This window comes from Coptis chinensis, chromosome 9 (assembly GCF_015680905.1).
Source record: "Coptis chinensis isolate HL-2020 chromosome 9, ASM1568090v1, whole genome shotgun sequence".
Classification (NCBI taxonomy): Eukaryota; Viridiplantae; Streptophyta; class Magnoliopsida; order Ranunculales; family Ranunculaceae; genus Coptis; species Coptis chinensis.
The window spans coordinates 3,364,231-3,382,141 of NC_141464.1; the positions used below are offsets into that span (position 1 = coordinate 3,364,231).

Genomic DNA, 17,911 nt, shown 5'->3' on the forward strand with positions numbered 1-17,911 from the left:
ATCTGGAAGAAATTTCGGCCTCCATTAATGGCTTCTCCAAGCTTCCCACCGCCCTCACTCGACAGCCCCCACCCAATCCAACATCAAACCAAGCAATACAAAGTCATAGCACAAGAGTTCAACCACCAAAATCGACCAAACATAGTTCAAACTATATTACTGCAGTGTTTGGGCAAGCCGCCATTAATGGACAGTGCAAGCTTTATCAGCACCCTTTAACACCCATCAAAACACTCAATCACCTAATCAAAAACAAAAACCCAACATACAACATCAAGATCCAAAATCATAGATTGGCGATTTTATTTGGGCCGCCATTAACGCCCTCTAAAAGCTTTGACAACACCCATGACAACCTCCAACCACCACCAACAGTTTAACCAACACTTCATAACAAAAGGAGTTTAAAAACCCCAACTAACAAAACGTTAAAGCTATTCCGCACGATTTCTACGGGGCTGACTCCATTTATACTGCTCAAAGCTTGAACAGAGCTTTCCACGTTCTAAGCCGCAACAGTTCAATAAAAAAAATATATCGACACCCCCCACACAGTATCATAGTATTTCAACCGAAAAGAAACCGACAGTAACGAGACTTTAATAAAAAAAATTCTATAAAATATCTACTCACCTGTATTAAAACCCGACGAATCCCTCCTAGTCCAAGCCGTCGCGCTCCAACGCTCGAGCAAACAAGTTTCTAGCTCTCCCTCCATTTTCATTATTTTTTATTATCTTAAAAACCCTATTCTCTAGAACAATGTGTTTATATACTTGGGTTCGAAACCCAAGCCCAACACAGACTCGGGCCCAAAAATCAGGCCCACGTATCACAAATCCAATCCAGCGAATTTTTAAATAAATAAATAATTAATTACTTAATTAATAAATATGTATTTTAAATACGGGCGTTACATGGTATGACATTCTTGTTAACGTGGTGTTATGAGGCAAAGGTTACAAATTCTGTAATACCTCTTATAAAACGCGGATACCGGAAATCGTCTAGATCAATCCAACTTTTATCTATCAAGGACGTTGACTCCATGATGCACTTCTAAGAGATAATAAAGAATGAACGAAACTCAGAACAAGAAAAATAGTTAAATAGTTATGTAGAGGCATACACTAACTAGGCCAAAGAGTTACAATGCTAACTCTAGGCATGCACTGACTTCAAGTTAACTCTACGCATACATACAAAAAAAGGACAATACAAAAATTGTCTAGAACCCAATTTCTAGATTTTCAAGATCTTCATTTGAGAGAGAAACTAAGATGGAAAAAAAAAATGATGAGAGAGAGAAAAAAAACGATCCCATCATCAAAAAAAAAAAAAAAAAAGAAAGAGGAAAAGAGAGATAAGATTCGAAACTCAATGAAGAGTATGAGAAACGATGTTGTGAATTTGAAATCAAACATTGCCACTTAACAATTATATGTTCGACCCAAAATAATGAACATAAAAACAAAAAAAGAACTAAGGAATGTTATTATTTATTAATCTACTAAACAAAAGCTCAAACAAATTTTAAAGACCGCTGCAAAACACAAGGCCCAAAATGAACAGAAGGCTTAATCCCTCCAATTGGATTGCTTCGTCTTTTCTCTTTACACAAGGCCCAAAATGAATAGAAGGCTTAATCCCTCTAATTGGATTGCTTCGTCTTTTCTCTTTATCCAAAACTCTAGAAGGCATAAAATTACCCAAATTAAACATGACAAGTGAAATTAACAGTAGACATGGCTAGATATATTAAAAAATAAAAAACTTACCAGGTGGTTAAGAATACATATAGTGAGCGTCGTGGTAGGGTTGAACCCTTTATTACAATCTTACAAGATAGAAATACTTGAAGAATCGTCAGCTGGTAAATTACAACCACCCCCAGACCAGTGGAAACGTCTCGGGGGTGGTTGCAAAAAAAAAATCTTGAAACAACAGTTTGAATGGACCGGTAGGGCTATTCAAAAAAGAAAGTGTGTGTGTGTGTGTGAGAGAGAGAGAGAGAGAGAGAGAGAGAGAGAGAGAGAGAGAGAGAGAGAGAGAGAGAGAGAGAGAGAGAGAGAGAGAGACCATACCTTGATTCGATATAGCTCAACCAGAAATGATAAAATAAACGTGAAAATGTGTTCAATAATAATGACAAACATTAACATAATTGATTGAGATAGTAGCCATAAGGAGATGAAAGCATACAATAGAACATTAGAGAGATTGCATTGAATATGAGGAGTAGTGTCTGTGGAGAGGATGATAACTATGAAGAGGAGAGATATTATAAATTGATTTCTTACGGGATTTCCATACTCTAATGCCTTAAAACTACACTTATGATGGCTGACAATCTCTAAAGCATGAACGCAGCTACCAATGGGCTGTGTCCGCGTCAGACGCGGACGAGACATGGACGCGGTCAACTAAACTAGACGCAGGTCAAGACACAGTCAGGACACAGGCAACATGGTACGAACGCGGATTTTGACCTAAAAAATTAAAAATAAATAAAAATAATAATAAAAAACTCAATTTTTTTTATTTTTTGTTTTGTTAAGACTTATGACATGTTTTTAAAGTTTGATTAGGAATATTAAACTTAATTTTGTGGCTATTTATCTTTAATAGTTATGAATTTATGAATGTTGATACATATAATTTAGTTTTTAATGTTCAATTTATATAAAATAAAATTATAAATATTAATTAATTTCCGCGTCCTACCTTTTTGAGATAAAATCGAGTCGTTGTGTCTGTGTCCGTGCAACATAGCTGACAATGCATTCCTTTTCTAGGAGAACAAACAGTCTTGTGGGTAGGGGTGTGCATAGGTACCCAATTACCTAAAATCGAACCAAAACTGGAATCGTTTATAGCGATTATGGGTCCTAAAATGTTAGACACATTAAAAGTGGGTCTTCAAGAACCGAACTGATAAAGAACCGAAATCGTTAGAACCGAATAATAAAAAACTGATGGGTACCCGAACCGAAACCAGAATTGGTTATTATGATTTTGATATATAAAGTTTAGTATTATATTGCACTAAATAAAAGCAAACCAAAACATTATAATATATAGCTTTTTTTGTTAGGTGTAAAAGTCTATTAAATATATATATAGCATAATAGTTAATGTGTGTTATTAAATGTATGTTTTATAATATTACATTAAACACGTGTATTATAAATGTTAATAATAATGTCAACGTCTACACGTATACTATGAATTAGCTAAAATAGTTTTGAATTTATGAATGTTGATACATTTAATTTAGTTTTTAATGTTCAATTTATATAAAATAAAATTATAAATATTAATTAATTTCCTCGTCCGCGTCCTACCTTTTTGAGATAAAATCGAGTCGCCACGTCTGTGTCCGCGTCCGTGTCTGTGCTGATAGGGTTATATACTAAAAACATTACTTTTGTATTAACTCTAATTCTTTATATTTTGAATGAGAATCATATGGGCAAATGTTATGCATATTATATATGTTATTAGTTATATGCATGTGTCTAATACTTTATGTTGTAGATGATATGGTGTAAACACACAGAAGATCATATCATCAGTACCTTATAAAGTATAAGTAATCGTTCACAACCTAGATGGATTTGGACAAACCATTGGTACGGTTGTAGTATAATCTGATATTAGTCTATCTTGACTATAGGATTATACTAGTACACTTTGTGTGTATTGAACAACACCAAATGAGGCTGTTTCTCTTTATACTGACTATATAAGAGAACAAACACCTCTGTTATTATGGATGCTTGTCCTCTTAATCTGGATATAATAACGGGCACTTATGTGCATTGTACATTGCTTTAAATCATCAATGAGTGAAATTCATTTGTGAATCAACAAACTCGATGGATTGGGTAATGACATTGTATGTAAGGTGTGTTGTTGATTATAGAAGGAATCCGTGTCCCGCAAGAAGTCGGGCTGATGATGCCCCCTTGAGGAGCTCATAAAGATTGTCATGTAAACCCTGCAGGTGGATTTGATCCGACATGACAATGAGGTTGAGTGGTACTACTCAAGGACATAAGAAGTTGATTAATGTAGTTGTCAGTAACTTGACTTAATCAACGGGCATTCGATATCTTAAACACGGGGAGATCAACGAGCATATAATATGGAGCCCATAAAGGTGACACGTAATTTGGGATTAGGGCGGTAGTGCAACAATGGCCTTTAGTGGAATAAGTCATTTGTTGACGGACTTGGGCCGTGTGTTCTGGGCGAACATGGGAAGCCCAAGCCCGTCAGGAGGCTCAACCCTAATTTCTCCTCATGGTCCCTGTTGTAGTCTATAAATAGAAACCCTTCTCTCCTGGCCAAAATTTACTATTCATCTGGATTGAAAAGAGAGGCAAGGAAAGATAGATCCAAATCGGTTCTAGCTTTGTGAGAAAGAAAGGGGTTGGTAGATTGTTGCCCACACAACGTCCAATCTATTGAAAGGAATACAACAAAAGATCAAGAGGTGGTTGCTGATTTCATAGCTATTGGATTCTCAGAGTCATCTCAACCGATCTACAGGTATGTTTTCCTATCAAAAATCGTGAGAACCATTAATTTCGCTGCGCGTGGTTTTCATGATTTGTAGAAATATTCATTCTAAAATAACGGTTCCTATATGTGCAACATAGCTGACAATGCATTCCTTTTCTAGGAGAACAAACAATCTTATGGGTAGGGGTGTGCATGGGTACCCAATTACCTAAAATCGAACCGGAACTGAAACCGTTTATAGTGGTTCTAGGTCCTAAAATGTTAGACACATTAAAAGTGGGTCTTTAAGAACCGAATCGATAAAGAACCGGAACCGCTAGAATTGAATAGTTTAAAACCGATGGGTACCCAAACCGAAACTGAAACCGGTTATTATGATTTTGATATATAAAGTTTAGTATTATATTACACTAAATGAAGGAAAATCAAAACATTATAATATATAGTTTTTGTTTGTTACAGGGGCGGATCCAGGGGGTGGGGGTGGGCTGTAGCACACCCAAGCTTTTGTCCAAAAAAAAAAAAAAATACTAGTGTTCAAAATAGAGACTGAAGCCAGAAAGCCAGCAAAGTTAGCCCAGCCCAATAGCTAGATAATTGACTCCTTGAGCCCAGTCGCCTAATCGATACGTGGGATAAAAATAGGATGGATAGATTCGAAAGTTAGAAAACGAACCGAACATAGAGAAACTCTCATGTAACTTAGTCTGAAGTCTGAACTCTCTCCTCTTGGGTAACTCTCGGGTGACCTATGACGGGTAGTATCTCACACTCTTGGTTCTTCTTCCTCGCTCTTGGCCTTTTGGGAGTATTTGCTTATCCTTTCTTCGGTTCTTCACTTCTTCGACTCTTGCAAACTCTTATTATTCTCCTAAGGTAAACTTTTTAGTTCAATTATTCTCAATTTATTAACTTATTATGATACTTGTTTAGTTGTTTAAATATTTGTGCATTAGACATTAGTTTAGTGAGACACAAATTTATTTAAATTGTTTATATGAATTCATTTATTTGTCTAGGGATTTAGTGACACCAATAGAACTATTTGTTTGAATTGGATTTTGTTTTTATGCATTAGAAATTTTGGATTGTGTGGATGATATGATAGCGCCCAATGATAATTATTTTCTCTATCTATTGTATATTGATAATTATTTAATATCTTAGGTTACAAGGTTGCATCATCAAGCGCCTAAAAAACCATTAGCTCTTCTATCATTCAATAAGCGAAAAGATGATAAACCAGAAAGTGGCGAAACTTCAACATCTATTCTTGATACTTCAAAACTTGATGGGGATGAGCAACGTCCTACCAAAGTTCAAGTTGTCGAAATTGAAAGAGTTGAACCTTTTTCTCGAGTCCAAAGAGTCGGAGTTGAACATTCTTCCAAAGCTCAAGAAGTTACACCTATGGAAGTTGATGTCACTTCTCCATTTGAACGTGATCCGGGTAAATGTATTGCTATATATGAATATCCACTTAACAAACGTGATGAAGTCTGAGTAGCTTATCTTAGAATGGGACATTGTCGACCGGCTCATGAGAACGAACAAGATTATCCATTGACTATGTTTGGAAAGCAAGGACGTCGGTTCAACGCTAATTGGTACAAACTATTTCCTTGGCTAGAGTACTCACTCCACAGGGATAGAGCATATTGTTTCTATTGTTTTCTCTTTGAAACCAATCCTCCGAAGCATCCGGTGTTTACCATTGATGGGTTTCAAAATTGGAGGAAAGTTAATAGTGGGAAGCAATGTCCTTTTTTGAAACATGAAGGTGGTCTTTGTTATCCACATAGGTCGGCAACATTGTATTGTGAGAATCTAATGAATCCTTCTCGACATATAGATAGTGTTATCAATAGACTTTCTAATAAAGTGATTGCAAATAATCGGATCCCACTTTAAAATGGTTTTCAATGTATTCGGATGCTTGCACTACAAGGGTTTCCTTTTAGAGGCCATGATGAGTCAAATAAATCAAAGAATTGTGGAAGCTTCCTTGCAATGTTCGAGTTTTCAAAATTGTTGAACAAGAAAGTTGCTGATATAGTAGGTAATTGTTCAAGAAATACTATGTATACTTCACATGGTATTCAAAAGGCACTTTTGCATATATTTGCCGAAAATGTGAGAAAGAAAATACGTGAGGATGTTGGTGATGCAAAGTTTTGTATCCTTGTAGATGAAGCACAAGATAATTCAGGGAGACAGCAAATGACAATTATTATAAGATTTGTTAATTGTGATGGTTTTGTTAGAGAGAGGTTTTTTGCTATTGTTGGTGTTGAAGACACTTGTGCATTAACTTTGAAAAAAGAGATTTCCAAAGTTCTTGCTAGTAAGAATTTTCTTATTGGAAATTGATAACCCGTAAAAATAGTAGAATCCTAAATATTAATGCTACAAGAACACTAATACGAAATCCTACCGTTCTTACGTTTAAATCAATTCTTCTTACTCTCAAAACATATTCATGCAATATAATGAGTAAGGAATTCGTTCCACTCTCAATCTATCAAGACTTAATAGAATTCAACTAATCAAACCCAAAAGGAACAATGGTGAGAGTGATGTGTTTGGTGTGAAATTTCTATACTACCATTCTCAACACAAGAACAATAATAACAATAAGACATAATTAAATTAAACTGAATTTAAAACTAAGATTGTGAATAAAGATAATTAACTTTATTGATCTAATAAAAAATAACAATGATATTATTGAATGAATAACAACTATTTTATTTATCTAATGAATGATATTCAATGATTTAAATAACTAATCTAAAACAAGGAATGAAACTAATTAATGGAATGAAAACTAAGTAATTAACTAATCTAGATCTAACTATCTTTTTCTAACCCTAAACTCCATTAACATTAGCTTCCTAACCTAACTGCCATTAACAAAGAGTCAAGCTTTTGTTTTTATACTTCCAGATCCAAAAATCGTGCATGGGCTTGGAGTCATGTTTTGGGCCGGAAAATCGGGCCCAAAACCCAATTTCTTTAGTCCAAAATGGCCTCTTCAGCTACAGTTGACTTCAACAGACTTTTCGTCCACTTCTGCTCCTCTGATTGGGTCAAGGCTTAGACCATTGGAAAGATCTTTCCGAGCCGGTCGTTTTGACATAAGGTAGGCCCAATTCCGAGGTCTGAGTCCAAAGATACGGCCTTCGGAAGTTCTGCTGACTTTTGCTCCTTTATCTCGCTAAAGTGGCACATTTCTGCACGTAATGGACTTTGAAGCCTGAAATGCATAAAAACACGTAATCAGTATTAACTCTTACTTATTATTCACATAATTGGTCTAACAATTATGATTATTAGGGGTTAAAACTACAGTTTTGGCTCTTATCAAACCACCCCAAACAAACATTTTGCTTGTCCTCAAGCAAATATGAGAAATTAGAATAAGTGACCAAAAATAGAGTTCTAACTACTCTCGTTTCGCTGAGTGCGATTGCATTGACCATATGCAACAAGGCCTTAAACCACTAGGAATTCCCTAGTGGACGAGTTATAGCCTCGTGAGAGTTTTCCAGTGAAGGTACTCACAAACTTCATCTATACTACAACGACTAAGAAAATAAAACTATTGTTTCCTTATTCATGCTCAACTATCTATACATCTCCCTAGCAAATACATAAGAATAACCCAGTCAGAACCCTAAGCTAATATATGCATAATAATCAATCATCTAAAATAAACATATAACAATGAGTAATACTATGAAATGTAATAGCAGGTCCGTTTCTGAAAACTCGGAATAGCGTCCTTAAGTAGGTCCTCACATAAATGTCAAGACAAAAACCACTCTGATTTTTCCACTCAAGTTTCGCTACTCCAGTGTGCAGTGGGCACACTTTACCTTACAATCTCAATGACAACAAGGAAGCCGGGTCGATCAAACACATCTGCCACTTACTATCACACTAACCTATTCCTAATTGAGCTAGAGGTCTTTATTAGGTGTTGCGGGGATTAGGAGATGGTTTAAGAAGGAAGGAAATGGATATTCAAAAAGGACAAGTCTGAGATAATAGAGTCTTCATATTATGTAACTAGAGAAAACCTTGTTATTTACTTTTGCTTCTACACTTTGTTTCCATCCTTAGCCATATTTTTCCTTTTCTTTGGCCTTTGACTCCTTTTTATTCTATTTTTTTGGAGTTTTTATTTATTTCTATTTTTTTTTTTTTTTTTTTTTTTTTTTTCTTTTTTTTTTTTTTTCTTTTCTCTTTGGATGGAAACTTCTTTTCTTTATTTTCTGAAGCAACTAACTAATTTTTGTTTACACAAGTTTTTCTCTTCTTCTTTCTTCCTCATTCTATTCTCAGACTTATTCTAAATTGGGTAGGTTGATTTTTTATTTTGTTTTGTTTTTGTAACAGGGTAAAGGAATTGTGGTTTATGGAAGGCTAAAGAAAGGCTCAGAGGGGCGACTAGCGGAAAATAATTCATAGGTTTGAATTTCTGGCTATATCGATCCAAAGAGGGGCCTAAATTCTCGCTTAGGATATGGTTTAGTGATCAAGCAAGTGGACGTGTGATTTTCTATCCGGATTTTACTTCTCCCTTGTGTCATTTCTCAAATGTTTTAGCTCATATAAGGCTTTAGGCTATATTCTCACAGGATTTGTAGAATAAGTACTCTAGCCTAGATTTGTGAAACTTACCGCTAACAATCATAGATACTCATGTAATAAATTTATAGATAGATGCAAAGATTATTACCTACATATTAACCTAAGTTTCTAACAATTATTCTGATGCAAAAGCTATGTGAGACATCTAGATTGTTAAGAGCATAGAGAAAGAAAACAATACCAATATTCCTAAGTGTATAGCATACTTTTTATTTATATTTTTGAATTTTTGAAATTTTAACTAGAAAACAAGTGCACATTATACATATCTATATCCTAACAGATGTCTTAATTACACGTGTTTCTATGCCCCCCCCCCCCCAAACAAGAAGCATGCTTTGTCCTCAAAGCATTTAAATAAAGAGGGTAGAAAAATACCATGGAAATGCGTGAAATTCTGGAACATCTGCAAAACAAGGTTAGAATATACTAATATAGGAAATAAAAAAACTGACGCAACTCTATAAGAGTTCCACCCATTATGGGGTTAACAGAATTAAATTGCTTGGGACATAAGCAGACACTAACTGAAACTAAAACTTACCTCCACTCCAGCGTTTACTCGTCATCCTCCTCTTCTATAAAGAAGTGAGGTTCCTTAAGATCCTGCCATGCCATTATAATTTGCCAAGCTTGCCGCCATTTATCATCTACGGATCCTAACCTTTTAAAGCGCCACTTGGTGGGATGGGGTGTAAGGTGCAACCTGATGAGGTTGTATCCTCCACCCTTGCCAAGTCATTGCGCGGAAAGATCGAATAATAGAATTGGTGGGTCTCACAATGTCGACCCCAACCGGTCCGTGAAAGGGGCACACAAAAACAGGGAAGAAACATAGTATAATCTGCAAACTAATATAGGCATAAGAAGATACTTATGCCTCATGCTATGGGCTCGTGCTAAACTAGACATTAAGGTCTTAGGAAGGTCATATAGCAGTTCCTCGACTAAAGCAAGGAAAACATCGCAAGTGCCATTATTCGCAGAAGAAAAATGTCACTCCCCTAATATGTTTAGCATGATAAAGAACATTACCGTATCATATTAAGGGACAAGTTACCAAGGGCTACATTATATGTCCCTTGGTCCTCTACACGGAAATTGTCGGACCCATGAGCCTCATGCAAAAAGTCATAAGTGTAGACATGAATATTATCTACCCAATAGCATCATGGGTTTTGTATTTCAGCGGGCATGGCAAGTCCAAGAACAAATGCTTGCAAGAACCATAAGCGGTCCCTACTTCGTGTGTGATCACCTCGCATGAAACCAAGCACCATAAGTAGTTCTTTGAAACAAATCTTGAAAAGATTGTTCGGTATCAATGTAGGAGATGTCATCTCAAAATTACGCTCTGGAATAGCTGTGAATGATCTGGAAACTACCCGTAGAAAACTGGAATTTTTTTTGGTCCACGGAAGTCGGTAGATGGGCGCTGGCTTCATTATAGAGGCGCGAAGTCTCTCTGAAATTTTAGAATTCGGTGTTTGGCTGGTCGCGGCAAACTCGGTAAGCGCTAGGTCCGATAGATGAGATGGTCGCGGCTTCGGATATAGAGGCGATGGCCTCTCTAAATAAATTTTCAAAAATGTGAAGGGCAAAAGCGCTTTCGATGAAGAAGCTTGGTTTTTACTCTAAAGAAATTTGAAAACGGAGTTTAGAGCAAAAAGAAGGTAAAACTTTGGAGTGAAAAACGTTTTTGACAAAGGGGCGAGGTGGGGGTAAGAATAGGAAGTTTAGTGATCAAGCATGGAAAAACCAAACACCCACCCCCAAACAAATTTTTGAAAACAGGTTTGTAAAATTTGTTTTAAAACGTAAGGTCTTTTAAAGTCGATTCCCTAGACTTAAAAGTGATATATATGTATTTACATGCGGTTTCCATATATCAATAATCTAAAAAGTTGTGGGTCTTTCCACAAATAATTAACATGGAATGCACCATCAAACGAGAATTAAGCACCAAGATTTTCTATGATGTAGCTTAGTGGAATGAAAGTAAAGCCTTATAGATCTAAAACCTAATCGAGCATCTGGTTTCTTCTTTGTCCTCCTCTGAAGGGGATGCCAAGTAAAATGAACGTGAGAAAATTGATGGTTGTGGAAGATACGTGGGATGTGGATAATTTTGAGAAGGAAAAAATGGAAAAAAATGAAAAAGTGTCAGGTGGCTTGTCCTTGGGTGTTACTTCTTCACTAGTTGGTTTTAGATAGTTATGAAGCATAGGAGAAACACCAAGGTCAAGTACAAACTCAATGGTTCTTTGAAAAGGTAGAGGGCGAGGAACATTCGTGATGGAAGGTGAATGAGTGACATGAGGATGTGAGGTGGGTGAATGGTGTTCAACTAGTGTTCTTAGGTCTATATCATGGAGGCCTTGAGATATGCAAGACATTCCTCAATAGGTGGGTAAGAAGAATCACTGGGATAAAGGGCAAAAAATTCTTCTTCGTCGTCATGGCGTCAAGAGATGAATGGATGTCAATAGGAGAGAACTGAAAGAAGGGTTGCAAAAAGAGTCGAAGGAAATCCTCCTTGATGTTATCTACGTCTAGGGAGTAGAAATTGTGATCCTTGTCTTCTTCCATAAGAGGGGTATCTACTAGTGTGGGGACTAAAGTGTCACCGCGCACTAATGTGAGAGTACAAAACTCTCAATGGACTTCACTTCTCCTTCTATATAGGCAAACCTAGTTGTCCCTGTTTTTGTCTAAACATGTTAACTTCTATAGAAAGATTTCCAAAAGAAAGAGTCATTGAGCCATCCCGACAATTGATTTGGGCATTGGCGGTTGCCAAGAAAAAGGGCCCTAAGATGATGGGAATGGAATCATGAGCAACACGTGTCGAGAATAACAAAGTCGGCGGGGATAGTAAAAATCCTGAACTTTAACAAGAATATTTTCAACTACACCCTTGGGATACTTAATAGAGCGATCGGCTAACTGCAAAGTCATTTTGGTTGGTTGAAGTATTGTTAGACCCAGTTGTTTATATAAATAAAAAGGGAGTAAGTTAACACTTTCGCCCCGAGGTCTAATAAAGCGGTTGTTATGAAGGTATCACCTAAGGTGCATTATCTGATAGGGACGACCGGGGTCCTTGTACTTAACAATTCCATTATGTTCGGATAAAAGGGATATTGTTGATTAAGAATGCTTAGGTGGGGTATGTTGGTTTTCCTCTTCTTGGTGCACAACTCTTTTAGAAACTTAGCGTGTCGAGTAGACTTTTTTATAGCTTCTAGAAAAGGTAGGTTTATAGTCAAATTTTTAAACACTTCCCTAATCTCATCAAAATTCTCGGTCCTTTTTTAAACACAACTAGTCTTTGGGGATATGGTGCTTTATCGCTATTTTTAGCGAAGGGATAAAAAGTTTTATTAGTCTTTGCTTTATCTCTAGCCGTTTTCCAACTAGGTGTCCATATTGGAACCTCTACAGGTGTAGGGTCTTCACTTTCTATTATTGGGTCTTGTAATGTTTTCCCTTTTGGTTGTGGTTTAAGCTGGTACTTCTACACGGTTGTAGGGTCTTGAGTTTCTATTATAGTATTTGGTATGGTATCATTTTTAGTTTTGGGTAATCTTTAGGCATAGTCACTTGGTTATCAACTACTGCTCCAACGAGCGCGAGGGGTAGTGACTGCCTGTAGGTCCCCTTGGTTTATATTACCATTACAGTAAAATCTTTTAATTTCAAAGCGGTGTTTGTTGACTTAGGATTAAGGCCTTTGCTTGACTTGGAAACACGCCGGTTTGGTTATTATTTTGGTTAGAAGACATGTCAATAACCTTTTGGCACAAAAGACGCATCATTTGCATCGTTTGTTTCATCATATTAGAGTTTTGATCATCTTTGATCTTTCATCAAGTTGGAGTTTTGTTGCATAATTTGATTTTGTTTCTCCAACAAGGTCACTACTACTTTGTCGTAGATGGTTGTATTGGAATTAAAGCTTGTTGGCGTTCATGTCTTGATGTTGATAGTTACGGGTTATGGGTACTAAACCTCTATTCTGGTCCTCTAAGTTCCCTTGTCCTTGATGTTGAGTTAAGCTGGTTGAAGTGTGGTGGTTGTGGTGGTGTTTGTGCATAGACAAAGAGGACAATAGAAGTCGAATGCTCAAGACAAATGCGGACATTACAACGAGTAGAGTTAATGTTCATGACTGGAGTGGATTGTTGTTGAGCAGAGATGGCATCTACCTTTTTAGTGAGGGCATCGATAAGAGTTTTAAGCTTCGGGATCATGTTTAACCTCACGAGAAGAAGAAGGAGAGGGGCGGGAGGAATCGTTACCTCCCCAATTGTTGTTCCTCTTAGATTGATCTTCTAAGAATGTATAAGCCTCCAAGGCTCCTTTACTAAGAAAACTACCCCCGGACATGATATCTAGAACCTCCTTATGATAATGTGAAAGCCACTTGAAGAAAGCACGAACAAAGCGTGTCTTTCGCAAGATTATGATCTTGGGCATTCAATGAGAAGATCGATTGAAGCGATTCCGGGCCCTCGAAAAGGATTCATGAGGATTATGGTGAAGAAATGAATTTTGTGAAGCATTTCATCTGTCTTCAGTGGTGGGTAAAATTGTTCCATGAACAATTGAACAAGTTGAGCCCATGAGTCCACGAGTTTGGCGTTTGGAGTTAACCAAGACGCGCCAGCTTTGTCGGCTAGGGTGAAAGGAAACACCCTAAGTTTAACTTGATCCGGACTTACGCTAGGATGATGGAATGTAGTGAGAACTTGGTCTATCCTACGCGATGTGCTGGTAAGGCTTCTCGTGGTCTAAACCATGAAAAACCGGTAACAAGTTAAATATATTAGGGGGATTGAAAATCCCCACTAGGTTTAAAAGAACGATGCGACTTAGGGCCGTCGTTTAGGGCTTTATAAAAATCGAGAGAGAGGAGTCTCTTGTTCTTTAGCCATTGATGCAAGTGTAGTGTGTGAAATTCTAGATAGGCGTGTTGTATTTATTTCTATGAAAAACAAGCTGATTATACTAGAATTAAAACTCCTCGACGTGAAGAGGCGAGGAGTGGAAGAAGAAGTACTGAATGCCTCCTTGCTTCTGCAGCGTTTGAATAGCGTCTTGTATACGCGATTTAAGTGTATTTAACAAGTTAGAAACACTTAATAACTTTAAGGAATAAAAATATGCATTTACCTATGAAAATTGGGCTGTTCGGATGAATTTTCCTTGTTGGGCGGGTAGGGCGCGGGTTGGCGCGGGCGCGCTCAAGGTAAGTTGAAATTACAGTGAATAAGGGCGGGTCGCGCTCAACATGGGCGCGGGCGCGCTCCAGGGTTTTCAAGTTTTAGGCCTTTTATCGTACTCCAAAAATCTGAAATTTTTACAGTAATTTGCTAAGACGTCTATCAAGTAGCGTGTAAAATTTCAGATCGATCGGAGCAGTGAAAGTCCCTCTACAGCCCTCCAAAGTTTGCGAAACCGTTTTGGGACACAATACAAACAACCGAATGGTTAACCCATCAAAACAAATCCAAAAATTTCCAAATTTTTACTGGAGACTCCTGACAGATTCTAGTTGTTCCTGTAAAAATTTAGAGCAATTGGATGTCTACAACCTCTCCTTATTGGATGGTGTTCCAGATATTAAGTGTTTGCAACACTGCAGAAACACACTGGAAACACTCTACTATTTAGGAGGTCAAAACAAATCAAAAACTCATCAAATTTTTACTACAAACTCCTGGATTAGGATAGATACTCCTGTAAAAATTATAGAATTTTAGAACTCCTAAGTAACCTTATTCGTCTGTTTTCAAGAACATACGGTTGTGAAAACTGAAATGCAGCACTGTAAAGATCGTATTTTTTCACAAGGTAAACCAACTTTGAAAATCTGAAAATATTCTAGTAAATCAACAACACATTAAATATTATGTATGAATATTTTCAGAATTTTCGAAAATTTAGAAATACCTTCACCGCAGTGTTTTCTCTGTGAATCCATGAGCCCCTAAAGCTGAAGCGATTGAAGCGGTTCGAAAATTCAGAAATAAGAATGAAAAAATTAAAAGGGTGGGTGGGTAGAGAATGGGGGATTGCCCCTTGGATTCAAGCAATTGAATTCTTGTCTTGAACGAGATTAAGATGGCAGCGGCGCCATTTGATAACCGTAAAAATAATAGAATCATAAATATTAATGCTACAAGAACACTAATACGTAATCCTACCGTTCTTACGTTTAAATCAATTCTTCTTACTCTCAAAACATATTCATGCAATATAATGAGTAAGGAATTCGTTCCACTCTCAATCTATCAAGACTTAATAGAATTCAACTAATCAAACCCAAAAGGAACAATGGTGAGAGTGATGTGTTTGGTGTGAAATTTCTATACTACCATTCTCAACACAAGAACAATAATAACAATAAGACATAATTAAATTAAATTTGAATTTAAAACTAAGATTGTGAATAAAGATAATTAACTTTATTGATCTAATAAAAATAACAATGATATTATTGAATGAATAACAACTATTTTATTTATCTAATGAATGATATTCAATGATTTAAATAACTAATCTAAAACAAGGAATGAAACTAATTAATGGAATGAAAACTAAGTAATTAACTAATCTAGATCTAACTATCTTTTTCTAACCCTAAACTCCATTAACATTGGCTTCCTAACCTAACTGCCATTAACAAAGAGTCAAGCTTTTGTTTTATACTTCCGGATCAAAAATCGTGCATGGGCTTGGAGTCATGTTTTGGGGGAAAATCGGACCAAAACCCAATTTCTTTAGTCCAAAATGGCCTCTTCAGCTACAGTTGACTTCAACAGACTTTTCGTCCACTTCTGCTCCTCTGATTGGGTCAAGGCTTAGACCATTGGAAAGATCTTTCCGGCGGTCGTTTTGACATAAGGTAGGCCCAATTCAGAGGTCCGAGTCCAAAGATACGGCCCGAAGTTCTGCGACTTTTGCTCCTTTATCTCGCTAAAGTGGCACATTTACGCGCGTAATGGACTTTGAAGCCTGAAATGCATAAAAACACGTAATCAGTATTAACTCTTACTTATTATTCACATAATTGGTCTAACAGTATGATTATTAAGGGGTTAAAACTACAGTTTTTGGCTCTTATCAGAAATATGAGAGGCCAAGTTTATGATGGTGCTAGTAATATACGTGGTCAATGTAATGGATTACAAGCACTATTTCTTAAGGAGTGCCCTTATGCATATTATGTGCATTGTTTTACGCATCGACTACAACTTGGATTAGTTGCGGCTTCTAAAGATGTTTTCGATGTTTGGTTATTCTTTTCAAAGTTGGCATCCATTGTTAATCTCCATGTTCCGCCTAAGAAGAAGAAAAATTAAGAGAAAGCTCGAAAAGAGGAAATTAAGAACTTGTTAGCAATTGGTGAGCTTAATAGTGGGACGAGGTGCTAATCAAGTTTGTACATTGCAACGAGCTGGAGAAACTCAATGAAGTTCTCACTATGAATCCATTTGTAGCTTGATGGAGATGTATGATGCAATTTGTATGGTTCTTGAACTCATCATGAAGAATGGGTCTAGTAACACCATGCGTGGGGAAGCTAAGGGTTCTTATGTTGCTATGAGAGACTTTGAATTTGTCTTTATGTTTCATTTATTGCATAAGACTATGGGAATCACAAATGTACTATGTAAAACCTTACAAGTGAAGTCTCAAGACATTTTAAATGCCATGGGTTTAGTCTCAAGTACGAAGGAGCTTCTTCAAGAGTTTAGAGAAACATGTTGGGATAGTTTCCTTGGGGATATGATTTATTTTTACAAGAAGCATGACATTGATATTCCTAATATGAGCTCTCGTCATATGACGGGTACACGTCGTTCTTGCCAACAGAATGATTGTATTACAGTTGAGCACCACTACCATGTTGATATTTAATGTTATAATAGATTACCAGTTGGTAGAGTTGAAGAGTAGATTCTCTGTGGAGGCAATGGAGCTTCTTTCTCTTAGTTCAGCTTTGGACTCGAAAGATGCTTTTACGCACTTTCATATTGATGACATTTTCAAGCTCGCTGAGAAATATTATTGTGAAGACTTCACAAAGCAGGAGATACTTATTTTGAGAAGTCAACTACAACATTATAAGCTTGAAATGACTCGTCATCCTTGTTTTCAGAAATTGTCTACCATTTCTAAGTTATGTCGAGCTTTAGTTGAAACAAGAAAGTTAACTATTTATCATTTGGTTGATAGATTGATTCGTCTTGTCTTGACTCTTTCTATCTCCACAGCGACTGCTGAACGAGCCTTTTCAGCTATGAAACTTGTAAAAACACGACTCTGTAACAAGATGGATGACGAGTTTCTTGCGGATTGCATGGTTATATACATCAAAAGGGAGTTTTCTAATGAAGTTGATATAGAGTTAGTAATAGATGAATTTGATAAGAAACCTTGCAAGTCACGATTTCATTAGTATCATGTTTTAACTTTTGAATGTTTTTTGTTATACTTGTCAAGATCTATTGTGAGTATATGTCTATGTGAAGACATTTGTTTTTATTCATTTTGAATAATATAATGAAAATGATTACTTTTTGGTATAATACGTGACATTTTTATAAGTTTTTTTTTAGTTTAACTTAAGTACATCCCCCCCAACTTAACATTCCTGGATCCGCCCCTGGTTTGTTAGGTGTAAAAGTCTACTAAATATATATATATATAGCATAATAGT

The 17,911-nt window shown here is 36.5% G+C and overlaps 2 protein-coding genes across 2 annotated transcripts; both read left to right on the top strand.

Annotated features, from left to right (window-relative positions):
• Window positions 1-6,459: 6,459 nt before the first annotated feature.
• LOC147474426 (uncharacterized) lies at window positions 6,460-6,897 on the top strand. The gene has a single exon (XM_086585077.1). It carries the CDS (start codon window positions 6,460-6,462, stop codon window positions 6,895-6,897), a length of 438 nt encoding a protein of 145 aa, XP_086441203.1.
• Window positions 6,898-16,698: 9,801 nt separating this feature from the next.
• LOC147474427 (uncharacterized) lies at window positions 16,699-17,650 on the top strand. The gene is made up of 2 exons (XM_086585078.1): window positions 16,699-17,071; window positions 17,121-17,650. Exons 1-2 carry the CDS (start codon window positions 16,699-16,701, stop codon window positions 17,648-17,650), a joined length of 903 nt encoding a protein of 300 aa, XP_086441204.1.
• Window positions 17,651-17,911: the final 261 nt, after the last annotated feature.

Coding starts and splice junctions, on each gene's coding strand:
- LOC147474426 (XM_086585077.1), top strand. CDS start 6,460: ATGCTTGCACTACAAGGGTTTCCTTTTAGAGGCCATGATGAGTCAAAT.
- LOC147474427 (XM_086585078.1), top strand. CDS start 16,699: ATGTATGATGCAATTTGTATGGTTCTTGAACTCATCATGAAGAATGGG. Junction 17,072..17,120: donor TTCTTGCCAACAGAATGATT/GTATTACAGTTG, acceptor ATGTTATAATAG/ATTACCAGTTGGTAGAGTTG.